The 19,759-nt window shown below is 39.3% G+C and overlaps 1 protein-coding gene across 2 annotated transcripts in view; it reads right to left on the bottom strand.

Moving 5' to 3' along the window:
• Positions 1–19,759, bottom strand: part of LOC127437735 (metabotropic glutamate receptor 8-like) — a 272,494-nt gene that overhangs the window by 186,116 nt on the left and 66,619 nt on the right. For both annotated transcript variants that reach the window (XM_051692852.1, XM_051692851.1), the window contains exon 3: positions 622–838. In XM_051692852.1, the coding sequence (XP_051548812.1) occupies positions 622–838 (217 nt within the window). The remainder of the gene's footprint in view (positions 1–621; positions 839–19,759) is intronic.

Below are 19,759 nucleotides of genomic sequence, written 5' to 3'. Positions count from 1 at the left end.
AAGGTGCAAAAACGGGGTTATTTAGAAAATATAATATCACTGATAATCGCAATCATAAGTATATTTACATAATCATGCCCACGTTTATCAAATATGCATATCAATCTTAGCCAATCATAACAGAGGTAATTTACATATAGAAGCCTATAGAACACAGGTACAGTACCAAAAACAGCCTGTTTTATTATGAGTAAAAAAGGGGTAATCAGTTTTCTGTTTCGTAACAACATTGTTTTCCAAAGTATGCAGTACTAAAGATTTTCAGTACTAAAAACTTTTTTGAAAGTCTCCATGATCATGGAGGACAACACCATTTCAGTGTGCATGAGAAGCGTAAACATAGTGAAATCAATGTGTTTATAAAAAAAAAAAGAAAAAAAAAAGAAAAAAGAGTATTAACGTAGACCTAGCCTAAGTTAACACTGTTTTTTGTGCCAGAGACCTAACATTGTAAGTGGACTTGCTACAACAGTGTAAAATATGGCCCTTTTACTCAAAGCAACATCACACCTGAAAAAATGTATCTCAGTCAGTCAATCAGTTGAAATCAGTGAAGTGAGAAGTACACTCAGAGATAATATAGAACATTGTTGTATTTGAAAATCTTCTCTGGAAGCTTACTGGTTTCTCGTGAGATCTGGACGAAAGCTTCCACACCACTCTCCCCATAATTCCCCTCAGAGGCCAGTGTGGAGACGTAGTTCCAGCCCATAGCTGTCACGATGTCCAACATGGCCTGGGCCTGATAGGAGTCAGGCGGCACGACTCGGGAAAAGAAGTCGTACCGAGTGTTATCGCTCAGCTCCGGTGCTGTGGATGCATAGCTGATCTGAGGGATCTATGGAGGAGAGAAAGAGAGAAGATTGTAAATTGTAACACAGAAAAGATTTCAGAAATTCCATTTTCTCTTATCCAAAGCCAAGACTGTAATCTGCTCTTGAGAGCCAGGGAAAGGCTAGAGTTAAAAAAGAAGAAATAAAGCAATAATTAAAAATCATTAAGTGGATAATGAAGAACCATTTCAAACAATTCAAGCCCTGGTTTAGCTATATCTATGCAGCTTCCAAACATCTTTTGTCCAAAGCTATTGATGCAAACTACTGCCAACCTGCAAGGAGAAGGCAAAGGTGAAACAAGACCAGGTAACAAAGACAAATCAGCTTGTGTTGGGGTACAAAGAACCGCGGTGAAGTCTGCCAGCAGGCAAGTTGCGTAATGGCTTCTGGTGGCGATTGACGGCCTGATTGATTTCTCCTCAGCCAAAAGGCCAGACTGTCAGCCAGAGCCCCAGAGGCTCGACTCATCAGCATGCATCGCAATGGTGCAGCAGAGAACCAGACCGCAATACAAATGCCACTCATAGGCGAATCAGGCACCGGAACTTTTTCATCCACAACCCTGGATTGCAGGCTTGTAAATACAAATGTCATGGATGTATTGACATGAGTGAACATGTCTGCAAAAACAGATGTGTGTGTGTGTGCATGTGTGAGAGTGAGAGAGGGTGTTGGGTTATGTGTTATTTATATGGTGTGTTACATAGGAGATGTAGCACGTTATATCCTATATGCCAACACTAGACTTGACTCGCACCATAAAAATAAAGCAATTAGTTTGATTTAGTCTCATGTGATTCATTAATAGGTTAAACATAGCAAGATCATATAAAATTATTTTCTAAATTTGGTTAAATTAATGTTCCAGGTTCAATACAAGTTAAGCTCTATCAACAACGTCTCGGTTACTGTCGTAACCTCCTTTCCCTGATGGAGGGAACAAGATGTTGTGTCAATGTAGTGACACTAGGGGTCGCCCTTGGGAGCCCCAAACACCTTAGATCTTTGAGAAAAGGCCGATGAGAATTGGCGAGTGGAATTTGCATGCCACTCCCCTGGACATCCGGGTATAAAAGGAGCTGGCTCGCAACCACTCATTCAGGTTTTGTGCTGAGGAGCCGAGACAGGGTCCCGGCCATTTCAGTGGGTAGTACAGCACTGTGGCAGGGGGGACACAATGTCTCGTTCCCTCCATCAGGGAACGGAGGTTACGACAGTAACCGAGACATTCCCCTTCTGTCACTCACTCGACGTTGTGTCGATGTAGTGACACTAGGTGTCCCTATACGAAATGCCACAACTAGCTGAACCATGTTACGTGGACTGCTGCGTGCGTAGTAGCAGGTGCATCGGTCTGCACGTAGCCTCCCCAAATGCCCCAAAACACATCATATAGTTCCCCACATCCCTGGGGGGGGGGGAGACGTATCTAGTATGGGAGCAGGCCATGCCAGCCGCTGCCTTTTCTCTCTATGTTTTCTCTCCACAGAGTATTCAGTTATTCGGCTGGGGCCATTTTAATGCTCAATATAAGCACCGGGGAAGGTGTTCTTTTCCTATCCTATACTTTCAGGGGGAAAAGGCCCAGCGGAGACCACATCCTGCCCGGAGGGGAGGTAACATGTGGCAAGCACGTCATGTGGGCTCAGAGCCGCACATGGAAGAGGCGCGGAGGTAGGTCCTGCCTGAAAGGGGAGGAGCTCTACAAACACGGCGACCGGGACAGAGAGGGCTCTGTCGAAGGGAGATGCAGGTCTGCCGACAGGGAGACTATACTGCGGAAAATATATCACAGGGGGTTACCGGAGTAACCGGCACCTGTGGAGCACCTACCTCAGTAAGGGCATATTAGCACACATACTGGTTCCGGCTGTGAATTCCTCTGCTGAATTCATGAGCCACAGGGCTAGGGAGGAAGGACATCCAGGGTTCACAGGTTCATGAACTCGCATGGGAAAAGAAGCGCATATCTTCGCCTATTTGGAGGGGAAAGGCGCTATACGCAAGTGATACACCCGGCCAGCTGTCCGTATTCCCAAACTTACCTGTTCGTACCTGACAGAACACGGGACGAAAGCCGCGACCGCAACGTTGCCATAGTCATATTCTCGCAATGAGAACATGAACCATCCACGAATGCTGCCTCAGTGTGATTATGACCCAGACATGTGAGGCAGCGCCCGTGGCCGTCGGAAGCGGAGAGATAGCGACCGCATCCAGGAATCACACAAAGACGGAAAGGCATCTTGAAAAAGACGCGTCTTTAAAAAGACGTTGACGTCAATGTGTTTGCTCTAATAGAGAAAATATACTCTTTGCAGGCATATAAACTCTCTTAGCACTGTCGAAGTAATGGCGTAATCTGCACAGATGTGTGCAGAAGGAGAGAAAAGCCGCTGGAATGCGGCGTATATCCAACAGCAAACGCTTTTTGGGAGGTGAATGGACCGTTAGTGGAAGACAGCTTGCTGACACAACCGCTCGGCTCCGAAGAAAAAATCTGAATGAGTGGTTGCGAGCCAGCTACTTTTATACCCATATGTCCGGGGGAGTGGCATGCAAATTCCACTCGCCAATTCTCATTGGCCTTTTCTCAAAGATCTGAGGTGTTTGGGGCTCCCAAGGGCGACCCCTAGTGTCACTACATCGACACAATGTCGAGTGAGTAACAGAAGGGGAACATCTGTGACAGGCCAAGTTCAAACCGCTTGTAGAAAATATAAAAAAAAAAAAAATACTGTACAATAATGCACAAGTCTACTCTGATTAAAAATGGTAATCTGCATTGTACCTTGAGAAGCTACTGTTTTTCTACCTGATCTGACCCGTAAAAATTAGTGATGTTGGTGTAGTCCAATGTATTCAGGTTGATTCAGTGATGCTTAAAAATATTTATATTATATTGATAATATAATATTTTAAATAATATTTCTTGAATAAAACCAGATAATTTAGATGATAGCACATGAAGCAAATTTTTTAGGTTAACATTTTGTTAGTGTATAAGGCAACATTTAAACGCTGAAATAAAATGTTCTCATTTTGTGTACCAGAATGGATGCAAGAAATGGATGTGTCGTAACTATCCACAAAGAACATCCCCCTAAAAAAGTAGTCCCAGCTCAAAAAGGACAATTTAGAGAACTTTATAGATCAATCAATACAGCATATTTAACAAAATAATTAGTATAAAAATGCAAGCTTCTCATCTCTTTTAAACCCTCAGGAATACCTGGTTCCATAGGGTGGTTTCACATATAGTACATTTTAAATGAACCAAACTCAGTTCAGTTCAAGTGAACCAGAAAGGGAACCGGCTGCAAATTACCTCAGTGCTTTTGGTGTTCACAAATGGCCCATTTCGCATTTGTGTGGTCTCAGAACCCTTGTTGTTCACACCACAACTCCTTTAGAACTCAGACCTCCTTGCTGTAAAGATTATGAAATTTGGCTAGCAATAACTTGTAAACTTATAATTGTGATTATGATGATAAATTGTCATACTTCTTAAGGTGTATGCATGTATGCATAATACACATACATATTAAGAAGTAATTTATTCATATTTAACTAGGAATCATTTAATAATTTATTATTATTTCAATATTATTTATGCTATATTATTTCTTTAAGGTTTTAAAAATAATTATTGAACTTTTTATTATATAGAAATATGGAACGGGGATAGAATGACATGAAAAGTATTATTTTAAATGTTAAAACATTTCCAAATACTTAAAATATGTCTCTTTTTGGTCAACTTTACATTTACACTGTTATTTAGCCTATGAAACTCAGACAACCCAGCCAATTATATTATTTTATGCAATAGCAATATATTTCTGTCCTACATTCTTCACTTTCACACGTTATGTTAAGGCTCTCCGATAAAACTCACAAGCCCTTATTTCACATGAAGGAAAACATTTGAGATTCTGCGTGTATTCGAAAATATTTTTCTTCATCTATCATCTCCACAGAAATGGAGCAAGCGTCTCCTCTATCAGAATCCTCGCTTGTATTTTTGCAGGAGTTTGGTGTGAACATCCTCAAACAGTGCGCGCATCAGGGCTTCTTTACGCGCTGCTCTGCTATGTGTGAAGATGGTCCACAGTTCATTTGGAATGCTCACATTATACTACAAGAACAGAAAATGAGACATAAAAGCGCGGTCATCTCAGCTAACAATTTTTGGTTCCCAGAACGTCCTGGGAACGTTAGTTTATGGTTATAAAATAAAGAACCTAAAGAGAACGTTCTTAGAATGTTAGGAATTGGTTCCCAAAAAAATAACCAAATGGTAACCATATGCTAACGTTAGGGGAACGTTGGGTATTTGCTGGGAAGGTATTCATGGTATTTCTATATTCGCTTAAAATTATCTTATTTGGACAGTGTGTGATTGGAATATGAATAACACAATAACAGATCAAATAAATTGCAGACATGCGATTATGTAATGCATCTTTGTATAGTAAGCCTCAAGGTACATATGTCATAACGAAATGCAAAGCAGACTGATTCCTCTTCGTTTTCACATCGCACAAATCAATCAAACCACAAAAGGACCCACAAACGAAACGTACTCAGACCACCTCTTGAAGATGTCTGAGCACAGTTTGCTTTTGGGTCCTTTTAGGGGACATTAAGATCATTTGGGTTGTTCACATATACAAGTTATACACTATGAGAGCGCTTGGAGTGCTCAAACGAACTAGGTGTGAAAACGCCCAATCTTCCATTGTAAGTGCATTACTGCAAATAAGTTTGTATTTACAAATCAGTAATCAGCAATCCATATGCCCCAGACTGATATCACTGTGAATTCACTGACAGCAGGTTGAAAGTTTTACTGCTGAAATCAGTCTGTGGTTGCCAAAATTAGAACCACTGCCCCCAGCTGAATGTATACGTGTGAGCTCCTGTTTCCAGCTGAAATGTCCACAGAGAGGCACCAAAAGCTATTTGTAAAGAGAGTTGTTTTTACAGTAGTTGTAAATTATATAATACAGTCAACAGGAATCAATATTTTTTAGACCTACACTCTGACCCAAACCCCAACCCGATATCTATCCATCAATAGAGTAGAAATGAAATCTTAAAAGGAAAATGCAACCTCAGTATCGTGCTCATCATTGATTGTGAACGCAATTATTTTCTGGTTTCCAAGGGATGAGAACCTGGGTCTCTGAAGCTGCACAACAGGGAAAGGTAAATACAGTATATATCTGATGGGAGATGGCACTTGTCAGTAAATTGGAAGAATGGGGTTGATTTTAGGGTACCAGAACATTCTGTATAAAATGTCGATTTTCTGTATGGCACACCCTTACAGATAAACCATATGAATTTCCCATGATTTTTGTGTGGTTTTGGAACATTTCACATGTCAATGTGCTATTAATCATGCTATTTACATGTGATTACATAAGATTAACATGTGAAATTCATGTTTTTCTGTTCATCTGAGGCATTTTAGATGGTTCATGGCCTAACTAAAATGATGCAGACTGTGTAAAACCTCAAAGCTGGCTCTGGAACACTTCATTCAGCCGTTTAAGAGAATGACAGAAACTTTAAAGAGCTCAAATGTCTGTGTCTCATTTCAAATGCCTACTTTCTGACTGCCCCCAGTGTTTGAATTTTGGTGCATGTTAAAGGTTTGACTCTCATATTAATGCCTGCAGAATTTAATTTAACGCTCATGTTTTTCAGATTTATAAAATATTACAGACCCACAAGAGATGCAAAACAGACAAAAAAAAGTGTTCCCAAAGCAGCTACAAAGGAAATCAAATTCCAGATTTTACATAAAATAATATAATATTTCCATTGGGGAAAAGCAAATTTACCTTCATCAGCACTGTAATATGCATTTTTTTATTATTATTTTTTTATATAACACTATTCAAAAATGCAAAACAATTTATTTGCAGTCTCTATTGCAAATTACATTGAGTTCAAAACCTATAGTTCTTTGGATTCATAATTTTCTAGGGATGCACCAATCCGATACCTGGATCGGTATCGGCTCCGATACTGAAGCTTTTAGATGGATCGGGTATCGGCCCGCCGAGCCCAATCCAAATCCGATACTGTGTGTTAGTCATGTTCGTTACTGTCAAGCTCCAGAAATGACAAAAAAGAACCATTAAAACACCATTAAAGTAGTTCACATGACTCGTGCATTTTATTCAAAGCCACTTGAAGATGCTCTGTGAATCACAAAAGGCTGTGTTTAATAAGTAAATATATAAAATGCATGCGCAGCTCCAGCACGCTATTGAATGGCGCTGCTCTGTTTACACACACACTCGCGGCTATTTTTAGCCTTCACGCATTGTGCAACATTTGAGCACTACTCGCGAACAACATCTCAGATGTAGATGCTCAAAAGTTCGGTTCACTTATAATATGCATTTAGAATGGCACTGGAGGTGCTTTTTTACCAGAATTTGAATAAGAAGCGAATTAAACTACTGTGAACTTGCCTACAAACAGACACATCCTGGAGAGTTTAGAATGTCAAGATAAAAGCGTGAGGGTTTAAAAGTTAAAGGTGCACGATTGAGATATATTACTATATATTACTATTATAATATATTATTATTATTATCATTTGTTTACAAATTATAATAATATTTAAGTGATATCTTACAACTAAATTGAACAAAATAGAGATCTGAGTCCTTTAAAGTCCAGATACAAGTTGAAAAAAAGTCACAAAGAATTTCACAAAAAAAAAAAAAACAAACAAAAAAATAATGGGTTATTTTCTACTGATGACTTATACTGGAATTACTGTTAATTTTACTGCTATATTATCCAGTATACTATGTGTAGTTAGAGGTTTTTGTTTCTTTACATATTAAAGAGTACACCCAATTAGTTCCACACAGTAATGTAAAGATATTCTAAACTGATTATGCAAAAAAAAAACAACACTGGTATCGGATCAGGATCAGTATCGGCCGATACTGAGATTTCCGATATCGGAATCAGATCGGAAGAGAAAAAGTGGTATCGGTACATATAATTTTCGGGGATCCACTATATATTATATGTATTTAACTCTATGTAATTAAGCATTTGATACAATGTACTTATAATTTGTATGTGCTTGTAGTTGCATTGCACTCACCTTTAAAGTTCCTGCATTTAATTACATCTGTAGTTATACTGTTAACCTTACCCCTAAACCTAACACTAACCCTACCCCTATTCTTAAATCTACATGTACCTCAACCTCAGAGGTAGCAAAAGTGAATCTTATGAGAATTTTGCAGAACAACATGTAGTTTCACAATGAATACATTGTTTTGTATGTATGTTAGTCCATAGTAGTTAAGGACACATATAAATTGGGACCATTTCCGGTTCTAGAAACTTGACACCTGATGAGGAAAAGCTCAAAGATGGACAGAGTAATTTCTGCTTGACTAACGTCAAGTGGAATTGCAAAAATAATCAATGTTTTTAAACAGATTCCATAAAAGTCTCCAAATCTTCCATTGCTTGTACAAACAGATAGTTGTACCCTAAATTGAGCCAATGTGCTATGTCAGGCTGGATTGGCTGCTTAAACAAACAGGAATGTTTTGATAGAACCACAGAGCAACAGTGTTACACGTTTAGGTGAAATCAATCTACAAATGGCTTACATATGGTTCATTTTGCATGTTAATGGAAAAAATAAATTCATCATCAAAAAGAAGACATGCATCAGCTCTATGGGAACTAAAAAACAGGCTTATCTGTATAGCAACATTTTTGAGAAAGTTCAAGAACGCAAATATGGTTAAGCAGTTGAAATAAATGATTGTGGCCTCATCTTCAACTGGCTGCTTCAGATGACAGAATCATTTTACTGTCTGTGATTTTGCTTTTCAAGGACCACAGAAGAGAATGAAGAACAAATCATACATTAATTCCAGACGCTATTGTGGTCATCAGACATCTTCTGTCTAGGAGGTAGGGAATGAAATTGAAAGCGAGAAAGTCTTGATTTTCAATGATTTCTCAAGGGATGCACCATGTGGTTTGTACTCCATATTGCCAACAAACTGCTCTGGCACTCCAATTGATCACATAGCCTACAACATACAGACGTCACACTATCTTACAGATATCTATAACAGTTTGGCATATTTTTTATATCACATTGTTTTACCCACACAGCTTTACAGTCGAGCAAGCTGAGGCAACAAATAAACATCGTTTCTCTCTCTCAAGTATCTTTGGGAAGGCCAATTAATTTTAGTGATTCAGTTTGTTCATTCAATGCTCCATATGTTGAAGTTCATTGCTATAATTTCAACTATATAAATTTGGAGCTGTCCTTGTTATTAGTTCTTTTTAGTGAAAATTTATTCAGTTCAGGTTAAAAGCTATCATCCTAAAATCGTCATTGTTTTTGCCCTTGATTAATAACGCTCTGATTTCAATAATAAATTATCTCACCTGATAGTTCTATAGTTAAAAAAGATATTGTGCCTTTGTTAAAGCTTGTGGTATAGCTAACTACTAGAGAAAGGTAGCTTGACTGTACAGTGGCTTAACTAGCTTAACTAACTTAGCTTGGGAAGCTACAGTTTCAAAGTAGCTCACACTGCAGAGACCATGTGATCAAGTTCTTGGTTCTTTGAATTACTTTACAATCTTCATACCAACAAAAATTAATACTGTAGAATTTTGGGGGGCCTGGGTAGAGTAAAGACACTGACTACCACCCCTGGAGTTCGCGAGTTCGAATCCCAGGGTGTGCTGAGTGACTCCAGCCAGGTCTCCTAAGCAACCAAATTGGCCCAGTTGCTAGGGAGGGTAGAGTCACTGGGGTAACCTCCTCGTGGTCACTATAATGTGGTTTCCTCTCTGTGGGGCGCATGGTGAGCTGTGCGTGGATGCAGCGGTGGATGGCGTGAAGCCTCCACACGCGCTATGTCTCCGCGGTAACGCGCTCAACAAGCCACGTGATAAGATGCACAGGTTGACAGTCTCAGACGCGGAGGCAACTGAGATTCGTCCTCCGCCACCCGGATTGAGGTGAGTTACTATGCCACCACGAGGACTTAGAATGCATTGGGAATTGGGCATTCCATATTGGGGAGAAAAAGGGGAGAAAAAAAGAAAAAAAAGAAAAAATACTGTAGAATTTTAAAGCCTTGTATCTGAGAATTAAATCTTTTGTTTACCTGTTGTTATCTCTTTTATCTCATCGAAACGAAGCACACAGTTATCTGTGTTTGCCTCCATAATGGAGCTGTCAAATCTAGAAAAGCTTGGCTGCTGATAGATTGCATTCAGACAATACTAATTAACCTCTCCAAAGACCTTTATTTAAAACACTCCCTCCAAGAGAAGTGGACACAAATTGCTGCAGAGTGAGAGATACTTGTGCTTAATCACTCACTCTTTCATTTTCATGCCTTGCCCTTATTCGACACATACAAATGTGCACACACACCATAAATATGCAGTGGCAGTCCTCAAAGGAAGTTTCATATAATGCTGAAGAGCTACATGTTTCCAGGAACAGAAAAAATATGGTCCCATTTGCCATAGTCACAAGGGTCAGGATTTAGCCAGTTAGCTTCAGCAGTTAGCACCTACTGGTTGATGCCATACTGTAATGACACCATTTTGAAAAAAGCATCTCTCTCTATTGATTAATATTGATTTTAGTTCAAGATCCATCTTATAAAAATCAATATAAAAAAAACAACAATCATAGAGGGAAGGCAAATGAAAACTAAATTGCTATGATAGTTTTGACTAATTCAAAACCAATCCACAGTTTTCCTGACCAAGCACTGGATAGCACCATGATGATCCTGATTGCTGATAGGCTGTTTTCTGGTTCTGGCCTCCATAAGAAACAATGTGAGCTAGCGATCCAGACAGAGAACAACAACAATTTTAAGTGTCAGTTAGAGTAAAAATTAGTTCAGGCAAAACTTGTGCTAAAAACTTGAAGTAATAAATTGTGTCAGCGTAACTAACTATGGGCCATCACTTCATATCATCTACCAGCTACTAAAACTTTGACCGGTGAGGCAATGTCAAAAGACAGTCGTCATGACTGTGTGATGTATCAGCAGTGTGGACCTCATATTTTCTATTTAGCAGTTTGCATGGAACACTTCCGGGTTCAGGTGGATAATAACCTTGTATCCATGTTGCATACTTCCAGAGTTGCATGTGCCAGCAGAGCAACTGCCATTGAGATGAGGTATTATAGACCTCCCTGTGATAGCCCATGACAGAACTTCCTGTGCCACTGCTGATTCAAACCAATAGGATATAATTAATTAGATCAGATGTGGCTGCTAAGCTGTATGTAAATATGCATCAGGTTCATGGTCTAGATGTCATGAGTGTTAGAGAGCAGGTTTGGTCTACTGAGGTGATATTTATTTAGCAATCAGTATGTTTTGTCATGCTGGCTTCATGCACTGTGTTTACTGTTTGATCTAGGGTATCTAGAGGATGGTGGGAAAATGTCAGAGTTATTTTTTTGACAGACAGATGTCAACCTTCTCACTTTCTCCTACAGTCTGACCAAGTGAATAAGATATAATGAAGTCCGAAATGTGTACAAAAGATTTCTGCATTCTGATGTTTAGTGTACCTAATTGGTTGCAAGGTGACATTCAAACCATTCATTATAGCTTGAAGCTATGACATAGAAGTTTTGTTTGGCTGTTTTACAGTCCTCCTGGGAAGCTCCTACTTACGAGAATTCCTGAGAAGTTGTAATTACAATGTGATGTGTGCATTTAGGTGATTTTGGTTAAAAAAGAAAAACTGCATATTAACTTAACAAAAACATTATTATTGAATTAACATTAATACATTAATTAAATTTATTAATTCACTGGATTATCTAAAAATAGGTATTACCACATGGTTATTCAAATATAAAAAAAAAAATGTGTAGAATTTCCAGCAAAAAAATTTTATATTGTGGTACATACTGGTACAATGATATAAATGCACTTGTACAGTAATATAAAACTGTTGTAATACCACAGAATAAAAACAATCATATAATATACTATGATTAATTTTATAACGTATATATCACCCCTATTCTCTACTGTGCCTACAAATAAAAAGCATTAAAAAAAATTGTGACTTGGAAAATACATTTTTGAGAAAGTCAGGAAGTTGTTCTGTCTTTTACATGTATGAGCAAAAAAATTACATAGTACTTACTGTAAAGGGCTAGTTCGGCCAAAAATGAAAAATCTCTCATCATTTACTCACCCTCATGCCATCACAGATGTGTATGACTTTCTTTCTTCTGCAGAACACAAACAAAGATTTTTAGAAGAATATCTCAGCTCTGTTGGTCCTTACAATGCAAGTGAATGGTGACCAGACCTTTGAAGCTCTAAAAATCACATAAAGGAAGCATAAAAGTAATCCATATAACTCCAGTGGTTAAATCCATATCTTCTGAAACTATATAAATAGGTGTGGGTGAGAAACAGAACATGATTTAAGTCATTTTTACTCGAAATCTCCACTTTCACCTTCGTTTCAGAATGTGAAAGCATGTAAAAGTGACAGTGAAAGTGGAGATTTATAGTAAAAAATGTACTATTGATCTGTTTCTCACCCACACCTATAAATATAGTTTCTTATGGATTACTTTTATGCTGCCTTAATGTGATTTTTGGAGCTTCAAAGGTCTTGTTACCATTCACTTGCATTGTATGGACCAACAGAGTTGAGATATGCTTCTAAACATCTGTGTTTGTGTTCTGTAGAATAAAGAAAGTCATACACATCTGGGATGGCATGAGGGTAAGTAAATGATGAGAGATTTTAAATTTTTGGGTGAACTATCCCTTTAATTATCGCTGTTTAGCTGCTTAACGCAGAGCATATTTATGTTAATATAATGACAACATATCTCTAGTCCATTCTAAAGAAGACAACGCAATGGATTTAGATAAACCTGAACCGAGCGAGCCTCAGATTTTGTGGACAAGTTAAATCGTTCTCACAAGCACTTCCAGTGTGGCTGAATCCACCAGAAACCAACAACTATTTTTGCTTATTTCTCAGGTTTTTGCAATGCAATTCTCACTCAGGCAAAGACAACCTGCTTCTGCAGCACTCAAACACGCATCATGTGAGAACTGCCATTTGTGTGCCATTTTCAGCCTCACACCTCTGCCTGAAAGAGCGCTCTCCAGAGACTGCTGTCTTAGTGGAAGTGTGGAATCGTGCTCCGCTACTGCTTGCGTCTCGCATCTTCAGCACATAAAAGCAAGTGTGCACCAGCTGTACACATGACTGTATCTTTTAAAGGACTCCAGGCTGATGCAGTGAATGAATGTAGATGTTAAAATATATTCATTGCACTGGCTGATAGCATTATTTATTTGAATTAGTGCCAATTTACCACCTGACTGTCTCTAAGAAATTTTCAAATGATGGCAAAACACAAAAAAAACAAAGAAAAAAAAAAATCAGTACAACACAATTTGCATGCCACAATTTCGGATCTTTTTGGGACAGTTCTGAGAGCTTGGTTGTGGAGGATGCAGTAGACTACTACGATCTGGCATACTTTACTCACTGTACAGCATCACTCCACCACTGCAATCCAGACACCTAAATCGGCTCTTTAAAGTGCGCTTGTCAACACTGTGCATCAAGATGAGCCTAGTTTTAATGCTCTTCTTTATCTTTGATGCATTACAAAATCAAATCAAAATCAAATCACTTTATTGTCACACAGCCATATACACAAGTGCAATGGTGTGTGAAATTCTTGGGTGCAGTTCCGATCAACATAGCAGTCGTGACAGTGATGAGACATATACCAATTTACAATAACATCAAATTAACACAACGCAATTTAAACATCTGTTATACATAATTAAACTCGACTTAAAACATCAAATTAACACAACACAATTTAAACATCTGTTATACATAATTACACTCAACTTAAAACATCAAATTAACACAACACAATTTAAACATCTGTTATACACAATTACACTCAACAATATACAAATAATAACATACACTGTACAGTATACAATATGCTGTTTTTTTGTTTTTTACTATATAGATACTATATAGATACACATTATTCAATAAAAATTAAAATATATATGAAAAAAGTATATATATAGAATGTACAGTATTGTACTGTATTGACATTCAGGCTGTCGGTTGATAATCAGTTGTTAAGAGAGACATAATATAATGACAGTAATATAATTTATGACAGTCCGGTGTGAGATAAAAGAGTAATAAAGTGCAGGGCTGATGTATTTTGATCGTGGGAGATCAAGAGTTCAGAAGTCTGATTGCTTGGGGGAAGAAGCTATCATGGAGTCGGCTGGTGCGGGTCCTGATGCTGCGATACCGCCTGTCTGATGGTAGCAGTGAGAACAGCCCATGGCTCGGGTGGCTGGAGTCTCTGATGATCCTCCGAGCTTTTTTCACACACCGCCTTGTATATATTTCCTGGAGGGAGGGAAGCTCACCTCCGATGATGTGTTTGGCAGTTCGCACCACCCTTTGCAGTGCTTTGCGGTTGTGGGCAGTGCTATTGCCGTACCAGGCAGAGATACAGCCAGTCAGGATGCTCTCCACAGTGCAGGTGTAGAACCGTGTGAGGATGTGGCAGTTCATTCCAAACTTCCTCAGCCGTCTCAGGAAGAAAAGGCGCCGATGAGCCTTCTTCACAACGACTTCAGTGTGGACGGACCATGTGAGTTCCTCAGTGATGTGGACACCCAGGAACTTGAAGCTGCTGACTCTCTCCACTGGTGCTCCATTGATGGTGATTGGACTGTGTTCTCTGTCTTTTCTCCTGAAGTCCACCACAAGCTCCTTTGTCTTACTGACATTGAGGGAGAGGTTGTGCTCCTGACACCAGTGTGTCAGAGTGTGCACCTCCTCTCTGTAGGCTGTTTCATCATTGTCAGTGATCAGACCTACCACCGTCGTGTCATCAGCAAACTTAATGATGGCATTGGAGCTTTGTGTTGCCACACAGTCATGTGTGTACAGGGAATACAGGAGTGGGCTGAGAACACAGCCCTGCGGGGCTCCAGTGTTGAGGGTCAGTGATGAGGAGATGTTGCTGCCTATTCTAACCACCTGGCGTCTGCTTGACAGGAAGTCCAGGATCCAGCTGCACAGCGAGCTGTTTAAGCCCAGAGCCCGGAGTTTCTCATCTAGCTTGGAGGGCACTATGGTGTTGAATGCTGAGCTGTAGTCTACAAACAGCATTCTCACATAAGTGTTCTTTTTTTCCAGGTGGGAGAGAGCAGTGTGTATTGTAGATGCAATGGCATCATCAGTGGAGCGGTTGTTGCGGTAAGCAAACTGCAGCGGGTCAAGATAGAGTGGTAATACAGAGCAGATGTAATCTCTGATTAGTCTCTCAAAACATTTGCTGATGATGGGGGTCAGAGCAACAGGACGCCAGTCATTTAAACAAGTTATTTTCGATTGTTTTGGAACAGGCACAATGGTGGATGTTTTAAAGCATGTGGGGACTACAGACAAAGAGAGGTAAAGGTTGAAAATGTCCGTAAAAACACCAGCCAGCTGGTTCGCGCACGCTCTGATGACGCGGCCCGGAATGCCGTCTGGACCCGCGGCTTTGCGGATATTCACCCGTCGGAAGGATCGGGTTACATCCGCCACAGAGACGGAGAGTGAACTAACCTCTGTAGCTTCGGCCGTGAGAGCTCTCTCCGCGAGGGCGGTGTTATTTCCCTCGAAACGAGCATAAAAAGTATTTAGCTCATCCGGTAGAGAGGCAGCGGTGTTCATGGCGGAGTTTTTATTCCCTTTAAAGTCCGTGATGATGTTAATTCCCTGCCACATGCTTCTAGAGTTGGTGGTGTTAAACTGTCCTTCAATCTTACTCCTGTACTGGCGTTTTGCTGTTTTGATAGTTTTTCGGAGGGCATAACTGGCTTGTTTATGCTCCTCCGCGTTCCCGGAATTAAAAGCGGAGGTCCGCACATTAAGTGCCGCGCGAACATCGCTGTTGATCCACGGCTTCTGATTCGGATAGATTCGCACAGTTCTGGTCGGAATCACTTCCTCTACACACGTTCTGATGAAACACATTACGCTATCAGCGTAAAGCTCGATGTCGTCATCAGAGGCGGACCGGAACATCTCCCAGTCCGTGCGATCAAAACAGTCTTGTAGCGTAGAGTCTGATTGGTCCGACCAGCACTGGATCGTTCTGAGGGTGGGTGCTTCCTGTTTCAGTTTCTGCCTGTAAGCGGGCAGAAGCAGAATGGAAGAGTGGTCCGATTTGCCAAATGGTGGGCGGGGGAGGGATTTGTAGCCATCCCGGAACGGAGAGTAGCAATGGTCCAAAACCCGGTCCCCTCGTGTGTTGAAACTAATGTGCTGGTGATATTTTGGTGCGACTGATTTTAAACTGGCTTTATTAAAGTCCCCGGTCACAATGAACGCGGCCTCAGGGTGCGCGGTTTCCTGCTCACTTATACTCCCATACAGTTCCTTGAGTGCCCGGTCTGTGTCGGCTTGTGGGGGAATGTACACAGCAGTGATAATGACCGCTGTCATTATCACTGTCATTATTGTCACCGCTGTCATTATTACTGGTATAATCAATAGAAAATGCACACCAACATCTTTTTTAAAGTTCACCCAATAATAAAAAGTCAGACATAATTTACTGTTCGTGCAAGAATTTGTGTTGTTGTTAGCACAAATGCAGCTTTAAGCAGTACCGCTTTTAACACAAGAAAATGTGAATGAGCTTCCGCATAATGCACAATGGACAGACATCAAGATTTTTACTGAAAAATGACATCAATTTCAGGTTGTTTCTCATATGCTTTCAGAAGACTTTGAATGCATGAGCTGCATTGATTAATTTCATGATTCCTTTTTTAAGCTTGACAGTGAATCACTACCCCCTGCTATTGTATTGAGAAGACGAACCAGGATATTCCATTTCTTTTTGGAACACCATGAAGGTGAGAAAACTCTTAAAGAATTTTCCTTTTTGGGTGAACTACAACTTGATTGAACTATAAATGAAATTCGGTTTAACAGCTACTTTTTGTGGGCAGTGATAACACAAGTGTTAATTGCTCCAAGCAAACAGTGATGAGTTTTTAAAATTTGAATATGAATTCAATCTATACTGAGCCTAATTTACATAGAAAGGAAGCATGTTTGGGCTGAAAAGAATGATAATTACTTTTTTTTATACTCATCCTGCAGCACTATTTCTGCACATTTAACGCCTGCTTAAACTGGATTGCAGATGGTTAGTGAACAAAATGTAATGTTTTGCGCAGAAATACTGCTTTAAAAAGTGGAGTGGAACTGTTTATTGAATTTGTCCCGGAGTAACTAGGCACTATTGATGTATTACAGTCATCTTTAAATCGGTTACGCTAACACCAGCGAGACCGAAAGTGACAGATGTTGGTATATAAGATGGGACAAATATATCCACTAATGTTCTGCTTGAAGAGATATCTCAGCCCTTCAAGCTGATAAATGCTGTTTGCTTAGGCAGAACACATCTGAAGTAAATGAAAGTGAAAACCTGCTTTGGGGAGGATAAGATGAAACAAAGAGATGGCTGAGAACCGAATGTTCAGTCCCACTATCAGCATGTTTGTTTCCCCCCCATTGGTAATGTTATAACACCAGAGTTAAATTTGGTAAATTTGTTCACACAATGTTTTCCTCAGAGACTCCATGCTCCTCTCAATTTGTAGTTCTCTCCTCTGGCACAGCACAGGTGTGCCACCATTCAAGTATCTGGCATCTGTGAGGACCAGCAGGATTCCCGAGAGAGGACAAAAAAAGAGACAATGACAGAGAGAGAAAGAGAGAAGAGACAGAAACAAACAGAAACAGACACTGAGACCAGCACACCTTCTGGATTGTGTACGTTTTGGCACCATATTCACACTGATCCTTTAAGTTCTTTTAAATTCTGTCTGTCATTCTGCCTAACATCTCCTTTTGATTTCCACGGAAGAAAGGCAGTCATATGGTTTTGGAACAACATGAGGATGAGTAGCCTAATGATGACAATTTTCATTTTTGTTCAAACTAACCCTTTAAGTCTCTTATATAATTATGGTTATTTTCGCAGTATTGCCAAAGGAGGAGATGTTGGTGCACCTGAAATGTGATTTCAGCATCAAATGGGGCCACTGCAGATAACCTCAACCAAAAAATGATGATACAATTCTTTAATTAATGAAGATAGCAGAGCTCATACTAATTCTGATACTCCAAATGAGTGAATTTGCATTAAGTGGATTATAATGAGCCAAAGGCCTTGAGGATGCGCTTATCATACTCAGATTTTGTCAGCATGAAGAAGCAAACAGGATTTGCGTTCTCAAAGGCAACACTGTCAATTTAGCAATGACATTAGCATAAGTCACCCTCTGGGTGAGCACACAGAGAAATATGATTGGAGCTTCAATAGTCAAACTTTATTTTTTGGGTTGAATGAAATAGATATCCGCAATTAGCCCATGGTAAAAGATGTAGATACACAGGATGGCAACATCCTCAGGAGAGATGGAAAGATTGCATGCAGCCAGGTTGGCTAAAGGCAGTAATGTGAATAGCTTTATAATCATTCGAAAAGTCTTCTCAATTGGTAATCTTAAACACTTGAGTGAGGCTGAATTATTACTGGCACTTTAGAAGTAAGACAATGTAATCAACTGCGCTAAGTGAACTGTACTCTAGCAAATTTTTATTCAAATCAGAGCCATAACTTTGCGATTAGCACAAAAGCTTGTGTGTGACGCAAGATCAAGTTTGTTTCACAAATTCCATTCCCCCATCATTTCCAGTGCCTTTACCAATGTTGTAGTCAAGACCACCTAAACCGAGACCAAGTCAAGACCAAGACCAAGGCAGGGCGAGACCGAGTCAAGACCAAGACTAGACCAGTGCGAGTCCCACACTGCATGACACACTTACGATAAAACGTGGAACATGCAAACCATAGGCACGCCTCAAATTGAACTGAAAGATCCACATCCAATAAAAACCCACAGAAAACAAATGAAGATTCCTCTTCATTCACCTCTTTTATTTCCATATATATATATATATATATACACTATCGGTCAAAAGTTTTAAAACACTTACTCATTCTTTATTATAATTTTTTTATCACATTTTAGAATAATAGTAAAGTCATCAAAACTATGGAATAACATAAATGGAACTATGGGAATTATGTTGTGACTAAACAAAATCCAAAATAAATAAACACTGTGTTATATTTTAGCATCTTCAGAGTAGTCACCCTTTGCCCTAGAATTTGCAGACATGTACTCTTGACATTTTCTCCACCAACTTCTTGAGGTATCACCCTGGGATGCTTTTTAAACTGTATTGAAGGAGTTCCCATCTATGTTGGGCACTTATTGGCTGCTTTTCTTTGTTATTTGGTCCAAGTCATCAATTTCAAAAACTTTTTTTTTATTATTAAATTTTAGTTTTATAATTAAATAAATTAATATGGTGGCACAATTATATTTTTGTCTACAAAGCTAATTTCAAACATTTAAGCATACCCCTTCAGATCAAAAGATTTTTAAGATCATGAGAAACATTTCAAACAAGTGTTTCAAACTTTTGACAGGTAGTATACAGTGCATCCGGAAAGTATTCACAGCGCTTCACTTTTTCCACATTTTGTTATGTTACAGCCTTATTCCAAAATGGATTAAATTCATTATTTTCCTCAAAATTCTAAAAACAATATCCCATAATGACAACGTGAAAGTAGTTTGTTTGAAATCTTTGCAAATGTATAAAAAAAAAATAAAAAAAATAAAAAATTGTTTTTATATATATATATATGTTTGTATGTATGTTTGTATGTATGTGTGTGTGTGTGCGTATCA

Source organism: Myxocyprinus asiaticus, chromosome 48 (genome assembly GCF_019703515.2).
Source record: "Myxocyprinus asiaticus isolate MX2 ecotype Aquarium Trade chromosome 48, UBuf_Myxa_2, whole genome shotgun sequence".
Taxonomy (NCBI): Eukaryota; Metazoa; Chordata; class Actinopteri; order Cypriniformes; family Catostomidae; genus Myxocyprinus; species Myxocyprinus asiaticus.
Note: the sequence above shows the minus strand (reverse complement) of the source record. Positions and strands in the feature narration are given on the sequence as shown.